This window comes from Otolemur garnettii, unplaced genomic scaffold, assembly GCF_000181295.1.
Source record: "Otolemur garnettii isolate 467f Iridium unplaced genomic scaffold, OtoGar3 scaffold00042, whole genome shotgun sequence".
In the NCBI taxonomy this organism is placed as follows: domain Eukaryota; kingdom Metazoa; phylum Chordata; class Mammalia; order Primates; family Galagidae; genus Otolemur; species Otolemur garnettii.
Window position 1 is genome coordinate 4,790,457 of NW_003852437.1, and position 16,913 is coordinate 4,807,369.

The window sequence follows — 16,913 nt, forward strand, 5'->3', positions numbered from 1 at the left end:
AAAAAAAAAAAGAAAACATTCACACACAAAAATATTTTTCTCACGCTTTATATGTCATTGCATCCCAATGCTATGAAAGACAAAACTGATTTTTTTTTCTAAGAAACTGAATTTTTTTTTTTAAGTCAAAGTCTCAACTCTGTCACTTGGACTAGAGTACAGTGGCACCATCATAGCTCACCAAAACCTCCAGCTCAAGAGATCCTCCTGCCTCAGCCTCCCAAGTAGCTGTACCTAACTTTTCTATTTTTTGTAGAGGCAGAGTCTCACTCCTGCTCAGGCTGCTCTGGAATTCCTGGCCTCAAGTGATCCTCCTGCCCAGCTTCCCAAAGTGCTAGGATTGCAGGTGTGAGTCACTGGGCCCCGCCCAGGAAATTGATTTTTTTTTTAATTGAAAATGAGGTGGTACCGTCCTAAACCTCAATCTTAGCTGCCAGATGAGCATATAAAATATCTCCCCCTTCTGATAGAGAAGTCTCATAGGATTTAAATAAACCTCAGATATTTGACTATTCAAAGGCACAGGTGCACAGGCGGGAGAGCTAGACGGAAGCCGGATACTTTACTCCCTCCTGGAGTTCACATGTGTCGATCCAGGGGCAGAGGAACCAAAAGTGAAAGGTCAGCGACCTGCTTTTAATTCTCACAGCACAAACCAGCATCCTGAGTGCACATAAAGGAAAACTCACGCTGAGTCACATTTCAAATATTGAATTGAGTCTATTTATTATTAAACAGCTAAGCCGTACAAAAAGATAAAAACACGACATAGTTGATGCCTGTGCGCCACACAGTTTAAGGGGGAGGAGGGAAATCTACCTCTGAAACCACCTGAGTACCCTATTCCATTGCTTTAGATTAAATTTTAACTAATATCTGCAACCGTTCAAATGGTCTTGCACGTTCTCTTGTTCCCAGAAAAATCATCATATCAGCACCCAGTTCAAACTTCTGGGTTCAACTAAGGTTCAATAAAAATTGAGTTTTCCATCCCGTCTGTATAATTAACGCACTTCCTTTGCTTACCATCACTCTCAGCAATTCGCATTTTCCGGTTGGGAATGGATCTCCTATAAAGCTTTCACAGCCGCACTAACTGGCCACGAGAATCACATTAACACAGAAAACTTTCTTATCATGGCACGACTTCAGCATAATGAGGTAACAACATGGAGAATATTTTTACAGGCATTACAAGAATAGCTGCCCTCCTCTCCCAGAGTTGAATTTCCATCACATTAACTGTCCATCACCTCAAATCCCCAGGGCTCATGGAAAAAAACCAACCTGCTCAAAGACCTCCCTTCAAAGCGCAGGTATTCCAGCCAAGAAAAGCTTCAGGAGAAACACAGAATGAAGTATATTCACTGTCCCTTAAGCTGTTCAGAAAAATCCCCTCACAGATAGTTCTTTAAATGTAAGAGAAAGAAGTAGACCAAGGACTCCCTAAATACAACTTACGCACTGTCCTTCCTCAAGAAAGGCCTTGGAAAGATAAACAAATAAGGTAATCCTCCTCAGAATTTTCACAAAAATGAATCTTGTGAAGCAAGTTTACTTTATTGCAGACATAGCAGATTCTCAAGAGGCTTGCTCTAAATGTAACCAGGTATAATGTTCCATAGGAAATAATTTGTTTTATTTTTATTTCCCTATCCTGACTTTGCTTCCCTCCCCCACACACCTCTACCAACCTTTTCAATACCACAGATACCTATCTGGGCATCAGACCAGGCCCTAAACTGTGCCAAATGTCAGGGCATCAGAGATCCACTGCATTCTTTAACCTCGGCCAGTTACCAGCCTTGAGCAGCAGTCGGAGGAAAAGAGAAAAGGGAATTCACGTCAGAAACAGATTATCAATTTCTCTATCTTCCACCCAAAGGACTGCCTGTCCTCTGGTATTTTCCTCTTTGTTAACTCGCAACAGAGAATGGCAGAGACCAGAGCCAAAAATCAAAGAAGGCCACGACAGGCCCAGCAGCAGTGGGCTGTCTGCTGGCAGGGCTGTGCTGCCAACCAGGGTCCCAAAGGAGCTCTGCCTCCCAGCTCAGGGTCCCAACCTTGGTAACTACACAGGAAAAGACAGAAAAGCTGTTTAAATACTGTTAATAGAATGCAAAAAAAAAAAAATTTTTTTTGAGACAGTCTCAAGTTGTCACCCTGGGTAGAGTGCCGTGCAGTCACTGCTCACAGCAACCTCAAACTCTTGGGTTTAAAGGATCCTTTTGCCTCAGCCTCCCAAGTAGCTAGGACTACAGGCACCTACCACAACTCCCAGCTATTTTGTGGGTTATAGTTGTCATTATTGTTTGGCAGGCCTGGGCTGGATTCAAACCTGTCAGCTCTAGTCTTATGTGGCTGGCGCCTTAGCTGCTTGCAGAATGCAAATTTGTAAAGGAAAAAATTAGGCACAAAATGAAGAAAAATCATCCACCAACAACAGAATAAACTGCCTTGTAAATTGGGAGACTGGGGGCTGGGGCGTGGCACTCTATGGAGGTCAAGTGCAGGGTTTCTGGAGTGAGATCACCTGAGTTCTAATCCCACCTCAGCCACTTCCAAACTGCAGATTTTTCATTAAATAATAAGTAAGTTGCTTACCTATTACTATAAGCTAGAGACTGAGCTTGGTACCAGGGATATACTGGCCCTTGCTCTTAAGTAGCTAAATTCTGATGGGAGGATGCTATCAAACACACCAGCAAAAGCACCAGATAGCAATAAGCACACGGGGAACTTAAACATAGCAGTGCAATCGGGAGTGACTGGCAGAGCTACTTTCTCAAGTCAGGAGGGAAACTCCCTTAGAGGCAGAAACATTTCAGCTTTCATTTAACGACAACGAGGAACCAGCCAGGCAAAGATGGAAAGAGGAAGAATGTGCAAAGGCCCTGAGACAGGCACAACTGAACCTTTGGAGAAAAAGGAAGAAGGTCAGGGCAGCAAATTACTTCAGAGTGGCTTATGTCTGTCAAAGGTAAAATGCTGCTTGTGAGGATTCAACTCTTTACACCACATCTGCACACAGAATGTGTTCGGCAAGTGTAACGTGCTAGAATTATCATTATCATCCTCAGTGGTGAGATCCCATCATTGGAGGCGTGCAAACAGAGGTGGCCCCTAAGGTTCCCTCAACAATTAGGTCCCAGGGACAGGATTCAGTGGCCCATGCCTGTAATCCTAGCACACAGTGGGAGAGTCACTTGAGGCCAGCAGTTTGCGACCAGCCTGGGCAACATAGCAAGATCCTATCTCTACAAAATTTTTTTTTTTAAATTGGCCAGGCATGGTGGTGAGTAACTGTAGTCCCAGCTATTGAGGAGGCTGAGGCAGGAGGATCCCTTGAGCCCAGGAGTTTGAGGTTTCAGTGAGCTATGATCATATCACAGCACTCCAGCCTGGATGACAGGGCAAGACTCTGTCTCTAAAAAATAAAAACAAAAAAAACTTAGATCTCAGGATTAGACAAGAAGAAGAAACATAATGTCCTAGCCTTATACAGTCATTGATGACAAACTTGATTTATGTGCCTTTAAGTTAGAGAAAAAAGGTCTACATTTATACAACCCCAAATCCTTGATCATTGCAGATCAAATCCAAAGCAAATACACTGCAACCATAAATAAACGTATGGCTTTTATATTCATGAAACGACTTCATCATCTACCTTTGATAACTTCGTATTTGTTTAGTTGGTAGAAATGGCTTTAAATAAATAAAACTGTAAAAACCTTACACACAACATGAAACCAATACTGAATGAGCACAACGCAAACAACCCAAATGATTAAACATGAAATGCACATGTTTTTATTCTGCCAGGCTTTTTGACACCCCAGACTTAAAGATTTGGAGAGGACAAAGAAGAATCTTCATAAACCAAGATTAAATTGATCAATATACTCTCAACATTAGTTTTCTTCCACAGCCATCTCTATCCTCCCACCCCCAACCATACCCCTAAGAAACCTGAAGAAGCAGATGAGAATCAAACTTTCCCTATAAGAAAATATTCCTTTTTAAAAAATGAAAAAGTGACAAATCCAGCATAGAACATGTCAGAAGAGGGTCTTCAAAACTGTATATTATATGTTGACTATTCCTGTGATTGAATATAACCCCAAAATCCCTTAAAATAGGGACAATCCCAGCATAAATGTTGGCGTATCATGAGCTATGACCCCTGTATACTAAACACTTACCTTAAAATAATCCAAAAAATGCCTTCAAGAAAGCAAGATGAGAGCAAATAGGCCCATTCAAATCCAAATGACCTACTAGCTTTTGCAACATTATCCAGCCCAAAGAATGTGACTGATATCTCAGGTATGCAACAGCTAAATTTTCAATGTGTTTTGAAGGAGGTCCACCAAAAAAAATAATAACAAAGTCATAAGCTTGACATTAATATTCAAAGCAATTTGATGGTCTTAAAAAATATAAGAACTTAGTCATATAGGTTCAGTAAAGAACTTCAGAAAATGCACATAGGCAAAAGGAGAAAAATAATAATCTCCAAATGCCAGGATGACCACAACTAATGTTTTAATGTATAATATAATTTTTGTAAAAAAAAAATAATAATAATAATCTTTCACATAAATGCTTCCTATAACATATATTTTTATTTACTGTATCAAGAAGAGTATTTCCATATCCATATGTGTACCCATCCATATCACTTTTTATGAATGTATAATCTTCCACTTTATGGTTATACTGTAGTTAGGGCCACTGAGATGCTGTATGATCTGCTCAGATGCCCTCAGTAAAGAAACAGAGTAGTCTTGAAACAGTATTTTCCTAAAGTCGTTTGACTATGACATGTTTTTCTGAATTTCATGTTAACAATCCTAGAACTTGTGATCCTTTCAAAATACTTTAGAAAACAATGATCAAACCAACCCCCAATGTTAGATGGTTATGGTGTCTCCAATTTTTTCTATTATAAATGATACTGTGATCATCTTCTTGAATATACATTTTTAAGTTCTGCTTATGGAAAAATTCTAGAAATAGAATTACTTGGCTAATAGGTATGCATTTGTTAAAAATTCAGCAAACTTTCCCCTAAGTATATGAGATTTGTCAGCCTTTTTAAATAATAATTTTACATGTAAAGAATAGTTTGTAAGTTTATGTGCTCATCACATATACACGGTATTTTTAAACTTATATGATTACTCTTTTATGGACATGACTAACGTACAAGTTATAAATATCAAAGGTCTAGCTATAATGGAGGTTGACTCAGAAAGCTATTTAAGAATAGAACTCCTAAGAATTTATAGAACACGGCCATTATAGAGACACTGAACTGCCTCTCTTTCATTTTTCTCTTTATTTTGTTTACATATTTCTGAATATATATTCTGTACTCTTAAGAAGACATGAATAATCCCTTATATTTACATAAGTACTTTGTACTAATAAAACATTTGAAACAAAAAGAATTTTAGAGAAATGGAACAAACCAGAAAGAATTTTAGAGAAATAGAATATTCTCTAAAGCATTCTTTCAAAATATTGAGAAACTAGTATGACCTAATCAATCCTCCAATACTGAACTCTTATGATGACTGATTGGATATTAAGCTATAATTCCAAAGGATTCTTCAAGCTACACAATAGTCACTAAATATTTGCGGCCAAATCTCTAATAACCAAAATCTCTACCAATCAACCAATACCAGTGTCATGAAGCAAAATGTGTATTCTATGAAAATTAATTTCAATCTTATTTTTAGTACAAATTTCTACAGTTTCAAAGAATGAGAAATAAACTCCTAACATAATACAAAGATGGTTCACACAGCAGAACAGCTTCGGGTTCCTTTTTGGTTTTTAAAGTGACACTAGATATAATTTTATACCTCAAAGTAGCTCTCAAAGTTACTTAAGTATAGTGCTCACACCCATAGTGGAGTTCTGTGTAATTTTCAAAGTTCAGAAAGGCCCTGCCTGCTCAAAAATATCTCCCTTTCAAGCCTGTCCCAGAATTATATTTGAAGCTTTTTAAAAATACAAACAATCTTATTCAATAGGTCTGGAGTGGAGCCAATGCATCTGCATTTTTAAAAACTCCCCAGTTGATACATTTGTACAGCCAGAGTTAAGAAACACTTAGTTATATAAAGATTAGACGAGGGGAATGGTATTCTGAGGTCCCCAATTTAAATGTCCATATGAAAACCATTAATCCATCTTAGTCTAGTTTATTATCTCGGTGAAAACGCTACCTTTGGAATAAGAAGATTCAAGGTAGGTGGACAACTATTGGCCAAGTAATGGCCCCTAACAGGGATAGAGGTGAGAATATATATAGTAACAGAATGAAATCACCAGATCTTTCCTTCCAGAAACTAAGGCACCTCCTACTTTAAGCATTTAATCCCTTCAATTTCCAGAAAATATATCCAAAAAATGCCCAGCTGTACTTTTTAATGGGGTGGTCTTATGAACGAATAGCATTCAGCTGCAAGTAGCAAAGTCAGTCAATATACAAGACACAAAACTGGGCTGAGAAAGTAAGACAGGATAGAAAGACATTATATTACTTTTTTACAGAATAGCAGTCATTCACCAGAATGAAGTTTCTCAAAAGAAGTTTGCCTCACAATGTAACAACACAAAACAAGCCAAGGAACCTATGTCTCCTAAGTAGCTTATATATAAAAATGCCTAACTGTCTTGAGCTTCCATTACCTACCAGATCTGGACTTGATGATGTCACTGAACTCGTTCTGCCCATCATCAGGCCTGGCTTCCTCTTCTCCATACTTGGCCATCTTGGCTGGGTTTCAGTGCAATCCAAAAACTTTTCCAAGTCCTCTTTTTAAGACTCTCAACTTTCCACAGTAGTTTAGTGTGACATTAATACCTAAAAAGAAAGGGGAAAGTATTGACTTGAAAAAACATATTTTTTTATAAAGAAGTCCTGACAATGAAGCTTGTAAACTCATCCTAGAAAAAGTGCTACCTACTTCACTGCTGAAATAACACTATGGTCACCTCTGAAGTATTCCCTCTGGGACACTGTGCACCAAGGCCAGCACCTGTCCACCCTTCAAAGAACTTTGTGTGAACTTAACTGTCAGACCTTGTATAATGACAGCTTTCAGTTCCAAAATTGCTTTGAAGGATGGACTAGGCACTAGTATCAGTACATAACTTCCCAGGGAGCATACTTCAAAGATGACTATAGGGGTATTCAGCAGTCAGGTAATGTAGCACTTTTTCTAGGATGAGTTCAAGAACTTAATTGTCCAACCTCCTATAGTTATATACTGTTGTACATAGTAACTATTCATTCAGCAATTTTTTTTTTTTTTAGAGAGAGAAAGGGTTTTGCTCTATTGCTCTGATTGGAACACAGTAGCTCGACCATGGCTCTCTGCAACCTTGAACTTCTGGGTTCAAGCAATCATCCTGCCTCAAACTCTTAAGTAGCTGGGACTACAGGTGTGTGCCACCACCACCCCTCCGCTGATCATTCTGGTCTTTTTAAGGAGATGTTATCTATGTTGCCCAGCTGATCTCAAATTCTTAGCCTCAAACAATCCTCCTGTTTCAGCTCCATAATGTGCTGAGATGATAGGTGCCAGCCACCACGCCTGGCCTCATTAATCAAATATTTATTGAATGCCTACCATGTGTAAAGAACTGATCCAAGTAATGGACATATGACTATCAACAAGAAATACAGCCCCTGCCATGATGGAGCATACAGACACTAAGCAATTAATTATATAATGAATTACTTCACTACAATACTGATAGACTGCAAATGTACAAGGGAGATGTATAGAGTAATAAGAGCATACAGCAGAGGAATCTGACCTGCCCCGGGCAATTAGAGAATAAAGAAGTGACACTTGAGCTAAGCCTGCAAGGACAACAAGAATTTAATTAGTCAAAAAAGGAAGTGGAAAGAGAAAAGGTAAGAGCTTCCTATACAAAGTGGCAGTAAGAATGATGGAGCAGTCAGAGAGCTGAGCACAGGACAGTGTTTTTAGCTAGAAGACAGCCAGGATTCAAGTACACCTGTTGAACTAGGTGAGGTAGAACAGGCAAGATCAGGGTCAGGGGCCTTGGAGACCATGCTAAGTAAGGCTTTTGGTCCTTGTCTGAAGAACAATAGGGAGCCAGCAGACAGTTTTAAGCAGAGAATGGACATGACCAGATTGGCCTTTTGACCACTGTGGCCTATAGGTAGACCAGAGTAATATATGGACAGTGGAAACTACAGCAGAATATAGCAAATGCTAATTAAGAAACCCAGGCCATGCATATATGGACACGGAATGAAAATGTCCTTCAGCTCTTTCGTATATTTGGGAATTTTTCATAATAATATGTTGGGGGGAAATTCCTAACCTTAACCAAGTGATCACACTTCACATAAGTAATAACAGGGCACCATGTAATGCAATGGAATAGATTCTATACCCTTGAGAAAATGTTCAACATGATTCTCACAAGCAGACAAATCTGGACTATGGATGGTTTTCAAAGCAAATGGCCTGGGGCTTCTCAAATGGGCTGTGTCATGAAAACAGGGACGGAACTCTGTGGATCAAAGGAGAGTAAAGGTAAGACTTGATTAAATTAAGAATTTTAAAGAGTAAGATATTTTAAAGTATCATTTGAAAAATCTGAACTTGGACTGGATTTTAGATATTGTATCAGTGTTAAATTTTTTAACATTAACAAATGATATTGTTATGCAAGATATCTTTGAGTATAAGAGACACCTGACAAACTATTTAGCAATGAAGTGTGACAATATCTCTAGCTTAAGTTCAGACAGGGCAGCACATATCTATCTCATCTGTACATACGGATATATGCTGATACATGTATGTATGAACGCATCATACAGACACAGTGAGCAAGAGAGATGGGGAGAGGAGAGAGACAGGAAACAAATACTGCGAAGTGAAGAAACAGTTAAAAGACACCTGGGTAGTTACTGTGCTGTTCTTTCCATTATAAAATAATATTATAGGCAGGAAACAACCATGGCCTAAATAAGGGTAGATGAAAAGAAATGGGTAAATATGTGAAATATTTCGATTTTCAGTAAAGAAGGGCAATGGGGTTGGGTTCAGGACGTCAGAGGTTCAGGAAACAAATACTGCGAAGTGAAGAAACAGTTAAAAGACACCTGGGTAGTTACTGTGCTGTTCTTTCCATTATAAAATAATATTATAGGCAGGAAACAACCATGGCCTAAATAAGGGTAGATGAAAAGAAATGGGTAAATATGTGAAATATTTCGATTTTCAGTAAAGAAGGGCAATGGGGTTGGGTTCAGGACGTCAGAGGTTCAGGAAACTAACATGCCAATTGCTGCCCCAGTTCTGGCTTGGGTGACTAGGATGATTCACCAGGTTGAAAACTGGAGGCAGCCGGCGGGAGAGAGCGTGCGGTTCAGACCTGCTGAATTTGAGGTGCCTCTGAGATATATAAGTGGAGATGACAAAAGGGCAGTTGGATATACAGGATTGGATCATCAATCTGACAGGTTTTATGAGAATATAAAAACCTTTTTTCATTTTTTATGTGGCTCTACTACTGTTAAGAATTTATGGGTTATTATATGATTAAGTTCCTTTGTTCAGGTATATAACTGTAAGAGATTGCTAAGTTCTTTTTTTTTTTTTCTTTTTGAAACAGAGTCTCACTGTGTACCATGGGTGGAGTGCCCTGGCATCATAGCTCACCAACAACCTCAAACTCTGGGGCTCAGGTGATCCCCTTGCCTCAGCGTCCTGAGTAGCTGGAAATACAGTCACCCTATTTGTAGTGGGGACTGGGTCTTACTCTGGCTGAGGCTGGTCTCTAACTCCTGAGCTCAAGCAATCCACTAGCCTAGGCCTCTAAGAGTGCTTGGATTATAGGCACGAGCCACCATGCCTAGAGGATTGCTAAGTTCTTAAATGTATTTCATCATAAATTCAAGAACCAAAAACTCTGTTCAGAAGATTACATATGGACAATTAGGTTTGCCTAAAGAAAATTCTCTTTCCTGGGAAAAAATTACAGATTATTCCCTTTAAAATATAAATCTAATGCTTCCCTTCATAACTGGTCTTAGCCAAGGGTCTCCACTTCAGTGCTGCCCAAAGCCTTTGTCCACTCCATTAAAAGTCAACTGCTGACAGAGGACTTCATTTTATTTGCACATGAGCAGTCATACTTCACTATAATGTTTTACTTGCCACTCTCATTAAGATAACTTTCAATTTTTCTCTTTTTTATAATGAAAATCCCTTACTTTCTGCAAAGGTACAGAAGAAAAGGTGACCAGAGGACAAGGAAAAAATAAGAAGGGAGAATAACGTACAACCATGTAAACAGTGATGGCCTTTGACATATTGTTGCCACTAATGGCCAGAAGCCTCCAGTTTAAGTAACACAAGGCAAAGGACACCTCCCTCTAAACTACCAACAGCTGCAGCAACAAAGTTTCACACTAAAGTGTGTCCTAATATGATCCTCCACCTCCACACCTATGAGATGGAGGGAATGTGATCTCCCACAAAACTCTACATGAGACATCGATTATAAATGAATAAGGTACAGGCAGTCCTGGAGTTGCACACATCCGATTTAAGGGTAGCTCACACTTATGAATGGCGGCTATTACAGGTAACTTACATACTACTTCAACTGAAGAACAAATTTACAGACCCTATCTTATTCACAACCCGGGACTGCTTGTACTGCTTTAAGCCCTATACAAGTGTAATCCATTGTCACCACTGCCCTAGATTTCCTTTACCTCAAAACGATGTTCTGTAAAGTTTAGCCAGCTATTTCTCACTCAAATCATTCACTCAACTCTGCATTCACCAACTCTTCCCTCAGAACATTTCTGGATGCTGTATGGACCAGAAGGCAAAATAATGTGGGGCAATAAAGCTAAGGTGAAAAAGACAGACGATAGATAGTCTTAAAGGCAAAAATGTTTTAATTTGTCAAATATTTAGAATTATACTATATATAATATGTACACTATATATATATATATGTATATACACACACACACACACACACACACACACCAATGTCCATTAGGAAGGAAATGCAGTGTAAGTCTTTGGGCAAAAACTATTCTTTCACTCAAAAACCAAAACCCGGGAATATAAGACAGTAGAAGCGAAGACAAGGGGACAAGAGTTTCCCACTTTGCTTGAAACAGTAAAAGAAAAGGCTGAGTACCAAGAACTGCCGTTCACACACGGAAGCGCTCCAGGGAAGGTTAATACTACTGTGGTTAATTCTGTTTACAGGGGCAATAAATTTTAGGTAAACACCCAAAGGAGAGTTAAAGAGCTGTCTTGTCGGTCCCCTACGTGCTGGTAAAAGGGGCGGGGAATGGCTCCTGGCCCTCCTCGCTCAAGTACCCAGGAACTTCGCATTCCTCCAGCGCTCGCCTGACCCTGCGCCATCCACAGGCTGCGTCTCCCCCCACGCCCACCCGCAACCAACCCGGAGGGTTGGCCAGCCCGACTGCCTGAGACCCCGACAGTTTACAAAGGAATAGATGAGGCCACTGCTGCGGGCCCCAGAGGCCAGGAGCGCGGCCGATCCGGCCTCCCCTAGAACTCCGTGCGCTCTGGCCACGGCGACCGGTGCAGTGACCCTCCCAAGCCCGGCAGGGGAACTGACTTGCGTGGCCCAGTGACCTAAGTGACCTGAAGCCTGAGAAAGAGGAGGCCTTCCCCGGACAGCACAGAGAGCGAAGCCCGGGAGTCAGACCCAAGGCTCTCCAGTTCACTGAAAAACAAAGTGCGAGTCCCAAGGCTCAGGCACATGCTCTCCTTCCCTTGGAAACACCCCTGAACGACTCCCTTTCGTAATCTGGGGCTTGGGGGAAAATCTCTTTTAACAACGCGCCATCTAAAAGTCGCACAGCCTACAATTGGTGCTTTGTTGGTTTTGTAAGTGGCCTTGGGCAACCAGAGCCTTGGACCCCGGGCCAAAGGGGGGCATAAATTACCTTGTCAGTTACAGCAATGGATGCCAAAAGTCGGGGGAACGAGAAGAGTAGGCTTCTCCTCCGGACTACGCCCCCATCCCGTCCTGGTCCCCTTAACCTCTCCAGGGCCAGTGGCAGGGTGCTAGTGATCGCGCCACACTCTCGCCAGCCCCACCCTCGGGAGCAGCAACCACCCAGAGGTGGAGCACGTTCCCTGTGGGGCAGCCAACTGGAAAGCGTCCCCTTGCCCATCTACCACACAGCCACCCCTGACCACCCTCTCCTTGCCGACACCGCCCGAGCCCCGCCCTCCCGAGGCCGGGGTGTGTGTGACAGGCTCTCCTAAGAGGCCACGTCCCCTCTTGGAGAGCACTGGCCCAGCGCCCTGCACTGCGCGCGGCACAAACGTGCGACCCTCTCATCCTGGCCAGGAGCAAGGTTGGGGGAGCAAGGAGGCAGCACAAAACCAGTCCGAGAAGTCTGGGTCTTTCGCCGTTAGTACATTCCTAGGATCTCCTGGCCTGAGCTCTCTTCACGCTTCTGGCATTCTCTCTCTCGCCGCGGGGAGCTCCACTTAGGTTCCAAGGAAAGTGCACTCAAAAGTTGGTTACATCCTCAACTCAGAGACTTGAGAAGCAGCAGCAGAAGGAATCCATCCTCCTCCCGGCCCTCGCCCGTTCCCTCGGGACTGTGGTCACATTTCCCAGCCCGGGGCTCCAATAATGCACCGGCTTACCAGCTCTCCGAGGGCCGCCGCGCCTCGAGCCAGCCAGACCTCCTCGGGACTTGCTTGGGTCGTAGTAGTCTCAGGGGTGTGTGTGATGTGAGTTCAGTGAAGCGATGTTAAAAAAAAAAAAAAATGAAACGTGGAGAAACAGACAAGATCCGAAAGAAAAAAAAACTGACACCCTAGTGAAAACGCCCCTGACTTGTGCAATCTTCCTGCCTGGTAGTTCCGCCAAAAACAAAACAGTCAAAGCGTGAACCTGGAGCCGGAGCGCAGGCACCAAGTTTGCCAAACACTAGAGTTTTCCGTCTGCAGAAATGACCCAAAAGAAGGGGGGCGCCGCTCCCCGCGATTCCCCAATCGGCTTCGGGAGCCGGAGGCTCCTCCTCGCCCAGCGGCGGGAGAAAGCCCGCGGCCGGCTGCGGCTGGCCGCTCCCCTCCTCCGAGCAGAGGCGACTCCACAACTTTGTGCGCGAGAGCCGCTCGCTCCTGCGGCGGCTCCTCCTCCTCCCGCTCCTCCTCCCCGCCGCCGGCCTGCCCCTTTGTTGGAAAAGAGCTCAGAAGGCACCGGAGGGAGGGCGCGGCGCAGGACCGGTGGCTCTCGCGCCACCGCCCCCCTGGGGAGAAGCTCACGCCGGGGCAGCGGGGATCCGCTCCCTTGAGGAAGCCCGGACCTGCGGGGCCGCCGCCGCCGCCGCTCCCCCTCGGCTCTCCCGCCGGCCCAGCAACTTAGTTTCCGGAGACCGGCCCCTCTCCGCTGCCGGCTCGGCCTTAGCCGGGCCTCTGCGGCCACCACAGGCACCGCTCCGGGAACTTGGCGCCCTGGGTCACCTGACCGCGCGCCCCGTCAATCAGCGCCAGCCCTGCGCGCCCTCCCAGCCCGCAGCTGCCCGGCTGTGCGCGCTGCCGGCCGGGGAGGTGCGCCCGGCGCGGCCACCGGAGTGAACGGTGCGTGCCGGGAGCCCGCAGCCCGCAGCCCGCAGCCCGCAGCTAGAATTGGATGCCTCGCGCAAACACAATTCCTTGTCTTCAAATTGCCGGAAAATGTAACCACGCCCGCCTGGGCAAACCTGCTATCTGGCGGGGATGATTTCTTTTGGTGAGAGATCAACCCCCGTCTGCCACCCACCCCCAACTCGGTCCATCTCAGTTTGCTGACTGTGCTTAATTTTGAGTCCTAGTTCCAGCGGTAGATTTATTGTACGTAATTTTCTTAGAGTCTTTTTTAATGTTATGAAAAACGAGACGTGAAATGTCTTTTTCTATTGGTTCATATTGCAAGTAGTGTTTGAGATTGCCTTCTTTTTCTATTTTTCCAATATCCGCACACGCACGTATCAGTTACAGAGCCTGTTTCTTGAGCTGGCGGGGTTGGCCAAAATCTATCTGGGGAAGAAATGAGTTTGTGCTGTGTGTGCATTTTTCTTATTTACACATTTCTTTCCCTGTGTGCCTGTGATTTCTTTTATATCACACGTGGGAGGAGTAAGTAAAAGACAAGAACGTAAATTCCTAGTTCGTGTAAAGAAAGAGGAAAGGATGATTGATCAACGCGCTTTAGCTTATTACTGGCTGAATATCTGAGAGTTCATTTAGAGGCAGTAGAAAGTAAACCACTAAGGGCCTTAAATGAATTTTCTAGAAAGAAAATTCACTAGCCTTTTGTTAGTTATAAAATGAAAGTCGCCTCCTTTCCTAAGTGTTTGGAATCTTCTTTACAAAATGCCCAGCTCAGCTTCCTTCCTTTTCATGATTTTCTACATATACGTCAAATAAAATTCAAAGGATTAACTTGATATGGGTATAGCTATTCATTCACTTCATTCATTTAACAGTCCCTAATTAGGAGTCTGCCAGGCCCGCTGGCACCGTGGGTGATGCAAAGATAAATCTGATAGCGATCTTACCCTAAAGAACTTAGAATCTGGTAGGTGAGATAAGGCTACGTGTAAACAAGTAAATATATGCCAGATCTCTGATAAATGCCATAAGAATAGAACAGATCAAGTGCTACTTGAGCCTGGCTGCATCAAAGGAGGATTTTGTTTAACTGATAATTCTACCAGACACTTAAAGTTACTCATCACTCAGATACTTAAAGTTACTCATTACTCACTATAACCTGGTTGAGTTGATGGTAACTCAGATTTCCTCCTTTAAAATAGATAATAAGGGGCTGGCTCTAGCTCAGCGGTTCCTTGCTCTTCAGTGAAACTAAAATAGATAATAAGGCTACATTGGAGAGTTTGAGGGCTTTGTCACTCATATATAAGAGCCACAAAGAAAACATTCACTACTAAACTTCATTCAAGAATAAAGAAATGTAGTTTCTCTTTAAACGGTATAAACATGGAGAAATACACAATGTGCAAAAGAAAATCAAAGCCAGGTGCAATGGCTCATGCCTATAAGCCCAGTGAGTTGGGAGGCTGAGTGGGGAGGATCATGTGAGGCCAGGATGTCAAGTCCAGGCCTGAGCAACATGGTGAGACCCCTATCTCTGAAAAAAAAAAAACAAAAAAACTTCTTTTTAAATCAAAACATTCCTCAGCTTTATCCTTGGTGTTGACTATGAATAAAGCCCCACATGGACCCATTTAGGGGAGGTGGGGGACAGTGTGAGGATGGTGTTGGGGGATTTACTTTTCTTTATCTTTTTCAGGTGAACAAAGTATAAATCTGCAGCTTGTATAGAATACATGTAGATACTGGAATATTTGCTGAATATTGTTGCTGAACTCTTCAGGCAAATATCTAGTACTTTTTGTGCAAGCTGAAGATAGATGATATAAATAAAATTCTTTGTAATAGAATTTAAAAAACAAGAAATAGTAACACATGAAACGTTTAGAGAATAAGCAGTACAAAGGCAGAGTTCCTCACACTTTAGTGAGCTTAAGAATCACCAGGGGCACATATTTTCAATTCAGATTGACCTCCGTGCCCCCAGAAATTCAGAGTTAGTAGGTCTGGGATGGGAGGGGGGCCACATGAAGCTACAGCTTTAGGTCAGGATGGCTGGGGAACCATATTGTGAGCCACTATGCCCTAGGGGCCTAGCCTCAAATAGGCCACTTTGCATGATTGGGGATGGGGGGGTCTAGAAATTTCTCTAGGGGAATGGAGAATCCATGCTGGATGGATCATAATTTCAAAATATCCATTTTGATTAGCTTGACTTCTTCAAATTCAAGTGTTTTCTTCAGATTCAGACCACCCATGAGGTTACCTAGAGTCCTAAAACCCTCAGGAATGTTGCTGGCCATTTACCGGAGGGTAGGCAGCCTGACCTAGTACAGAGGAGATGAGGTTCCAAAGACAAAGTCTGGTGGAAAGAAGGCAAGAAGAGGAATGAAGAGCTAAGGGCATAGTCCCAGCTACTCAGGAGGCTGAGGCCAGAGGATTGCTTGAAGCCAGGAGTTTGAGGTTGCCATGAGCCAGGCTTAGGCCATGGCACCCCAGCCTGGGATGACAGAATGATACTATATTGAAAGAAAGAAGAGAGAGAAAGAAGAAGCTAAAAGCAAAATAAAAGGACTGAGTTGCTGGGAGAAAAGAGCAAGGGGTAGAGCATAGGGATAGAAAAAGGAGGCCCCAAAAGGGAAGAAGGAGCCTCAGAGTGAGTACAGGGTGCGAGCCCAGGCCACCTCCCTAAGCATCAGGAAACCTGAAAAAACACACACCCATGTTGGGTTTATCCTATTTGTTAATTGTACTTGTTTTTTCTTTCTTCTTCTTCTTTTTTTTTTGAGACAGAGTCTCACTATGTTGCCCTCGGTAGAGTGTAATGGCGTCACAGCTCACAGCAACCTCAAACTCTTGGGCTTCAGCGATTCTCTTGCCTCAGTCTCCCTAGTAGCTGTGACTACAGGCACCTGCCAAAACGCCCGGCTATTTTTTTGTTGCAGTTGTCATTGTTGTTTAGCTGGCCCGGGCTGCGTTCGAACCCACCAGCCTGGGTGTATGTGACCAGCGTCCTAACCACTGTGCTACAGGTGCCAAGCCTGTACTTGGTTTAATTTACTTTCTATGGTTGTATAATGTTGGCCCTGGAAAACAGGGGCCAACAAACTTTTGAGCAGGGGTCCTCAAACTTTTTAAACAGGGGGCCAGTTCACTGTCCCTCAGACCATTAGAGGGCCAGACTGCGGGCCCAGGGACGATTTGGCTGCTAAGCAGGACAGGCAGTGGTGGCAA

The 16,913-nt window shown here is 43.2% G+C and overlaps 1 protein-coding gene across 1 annotated transcript in view; it reads right to left on the minus strand.

Annotated features, from left to right (window-relative positions):
• UTRN (utrophin) overlaps positions 1-13,230 on the minus strand; it is a 513,062-nt gene extending 499,832 nt beyond the window's left edge. The window contains exons 1-2 of the mRNA XM_023513504.1: positions 12,726-13,230; positions 6,713-6,883 (exon numbers count right to left, since the gene is read on the minus strand). Coding sequence (XP_023369272.1) covers positions 6,713-6,791 — 79 coding nt within the window. The 5' untranslated portion in view covers positions 6,792-6,883; positions 12,726-13,230. The remainder of the gene's footprint in view (positions 1-6,712; positions 6,884-12,725) is intronic.
• Between the last annotated feature and the right edge of the window lie 3,683 nt (positions 13,231-16,913).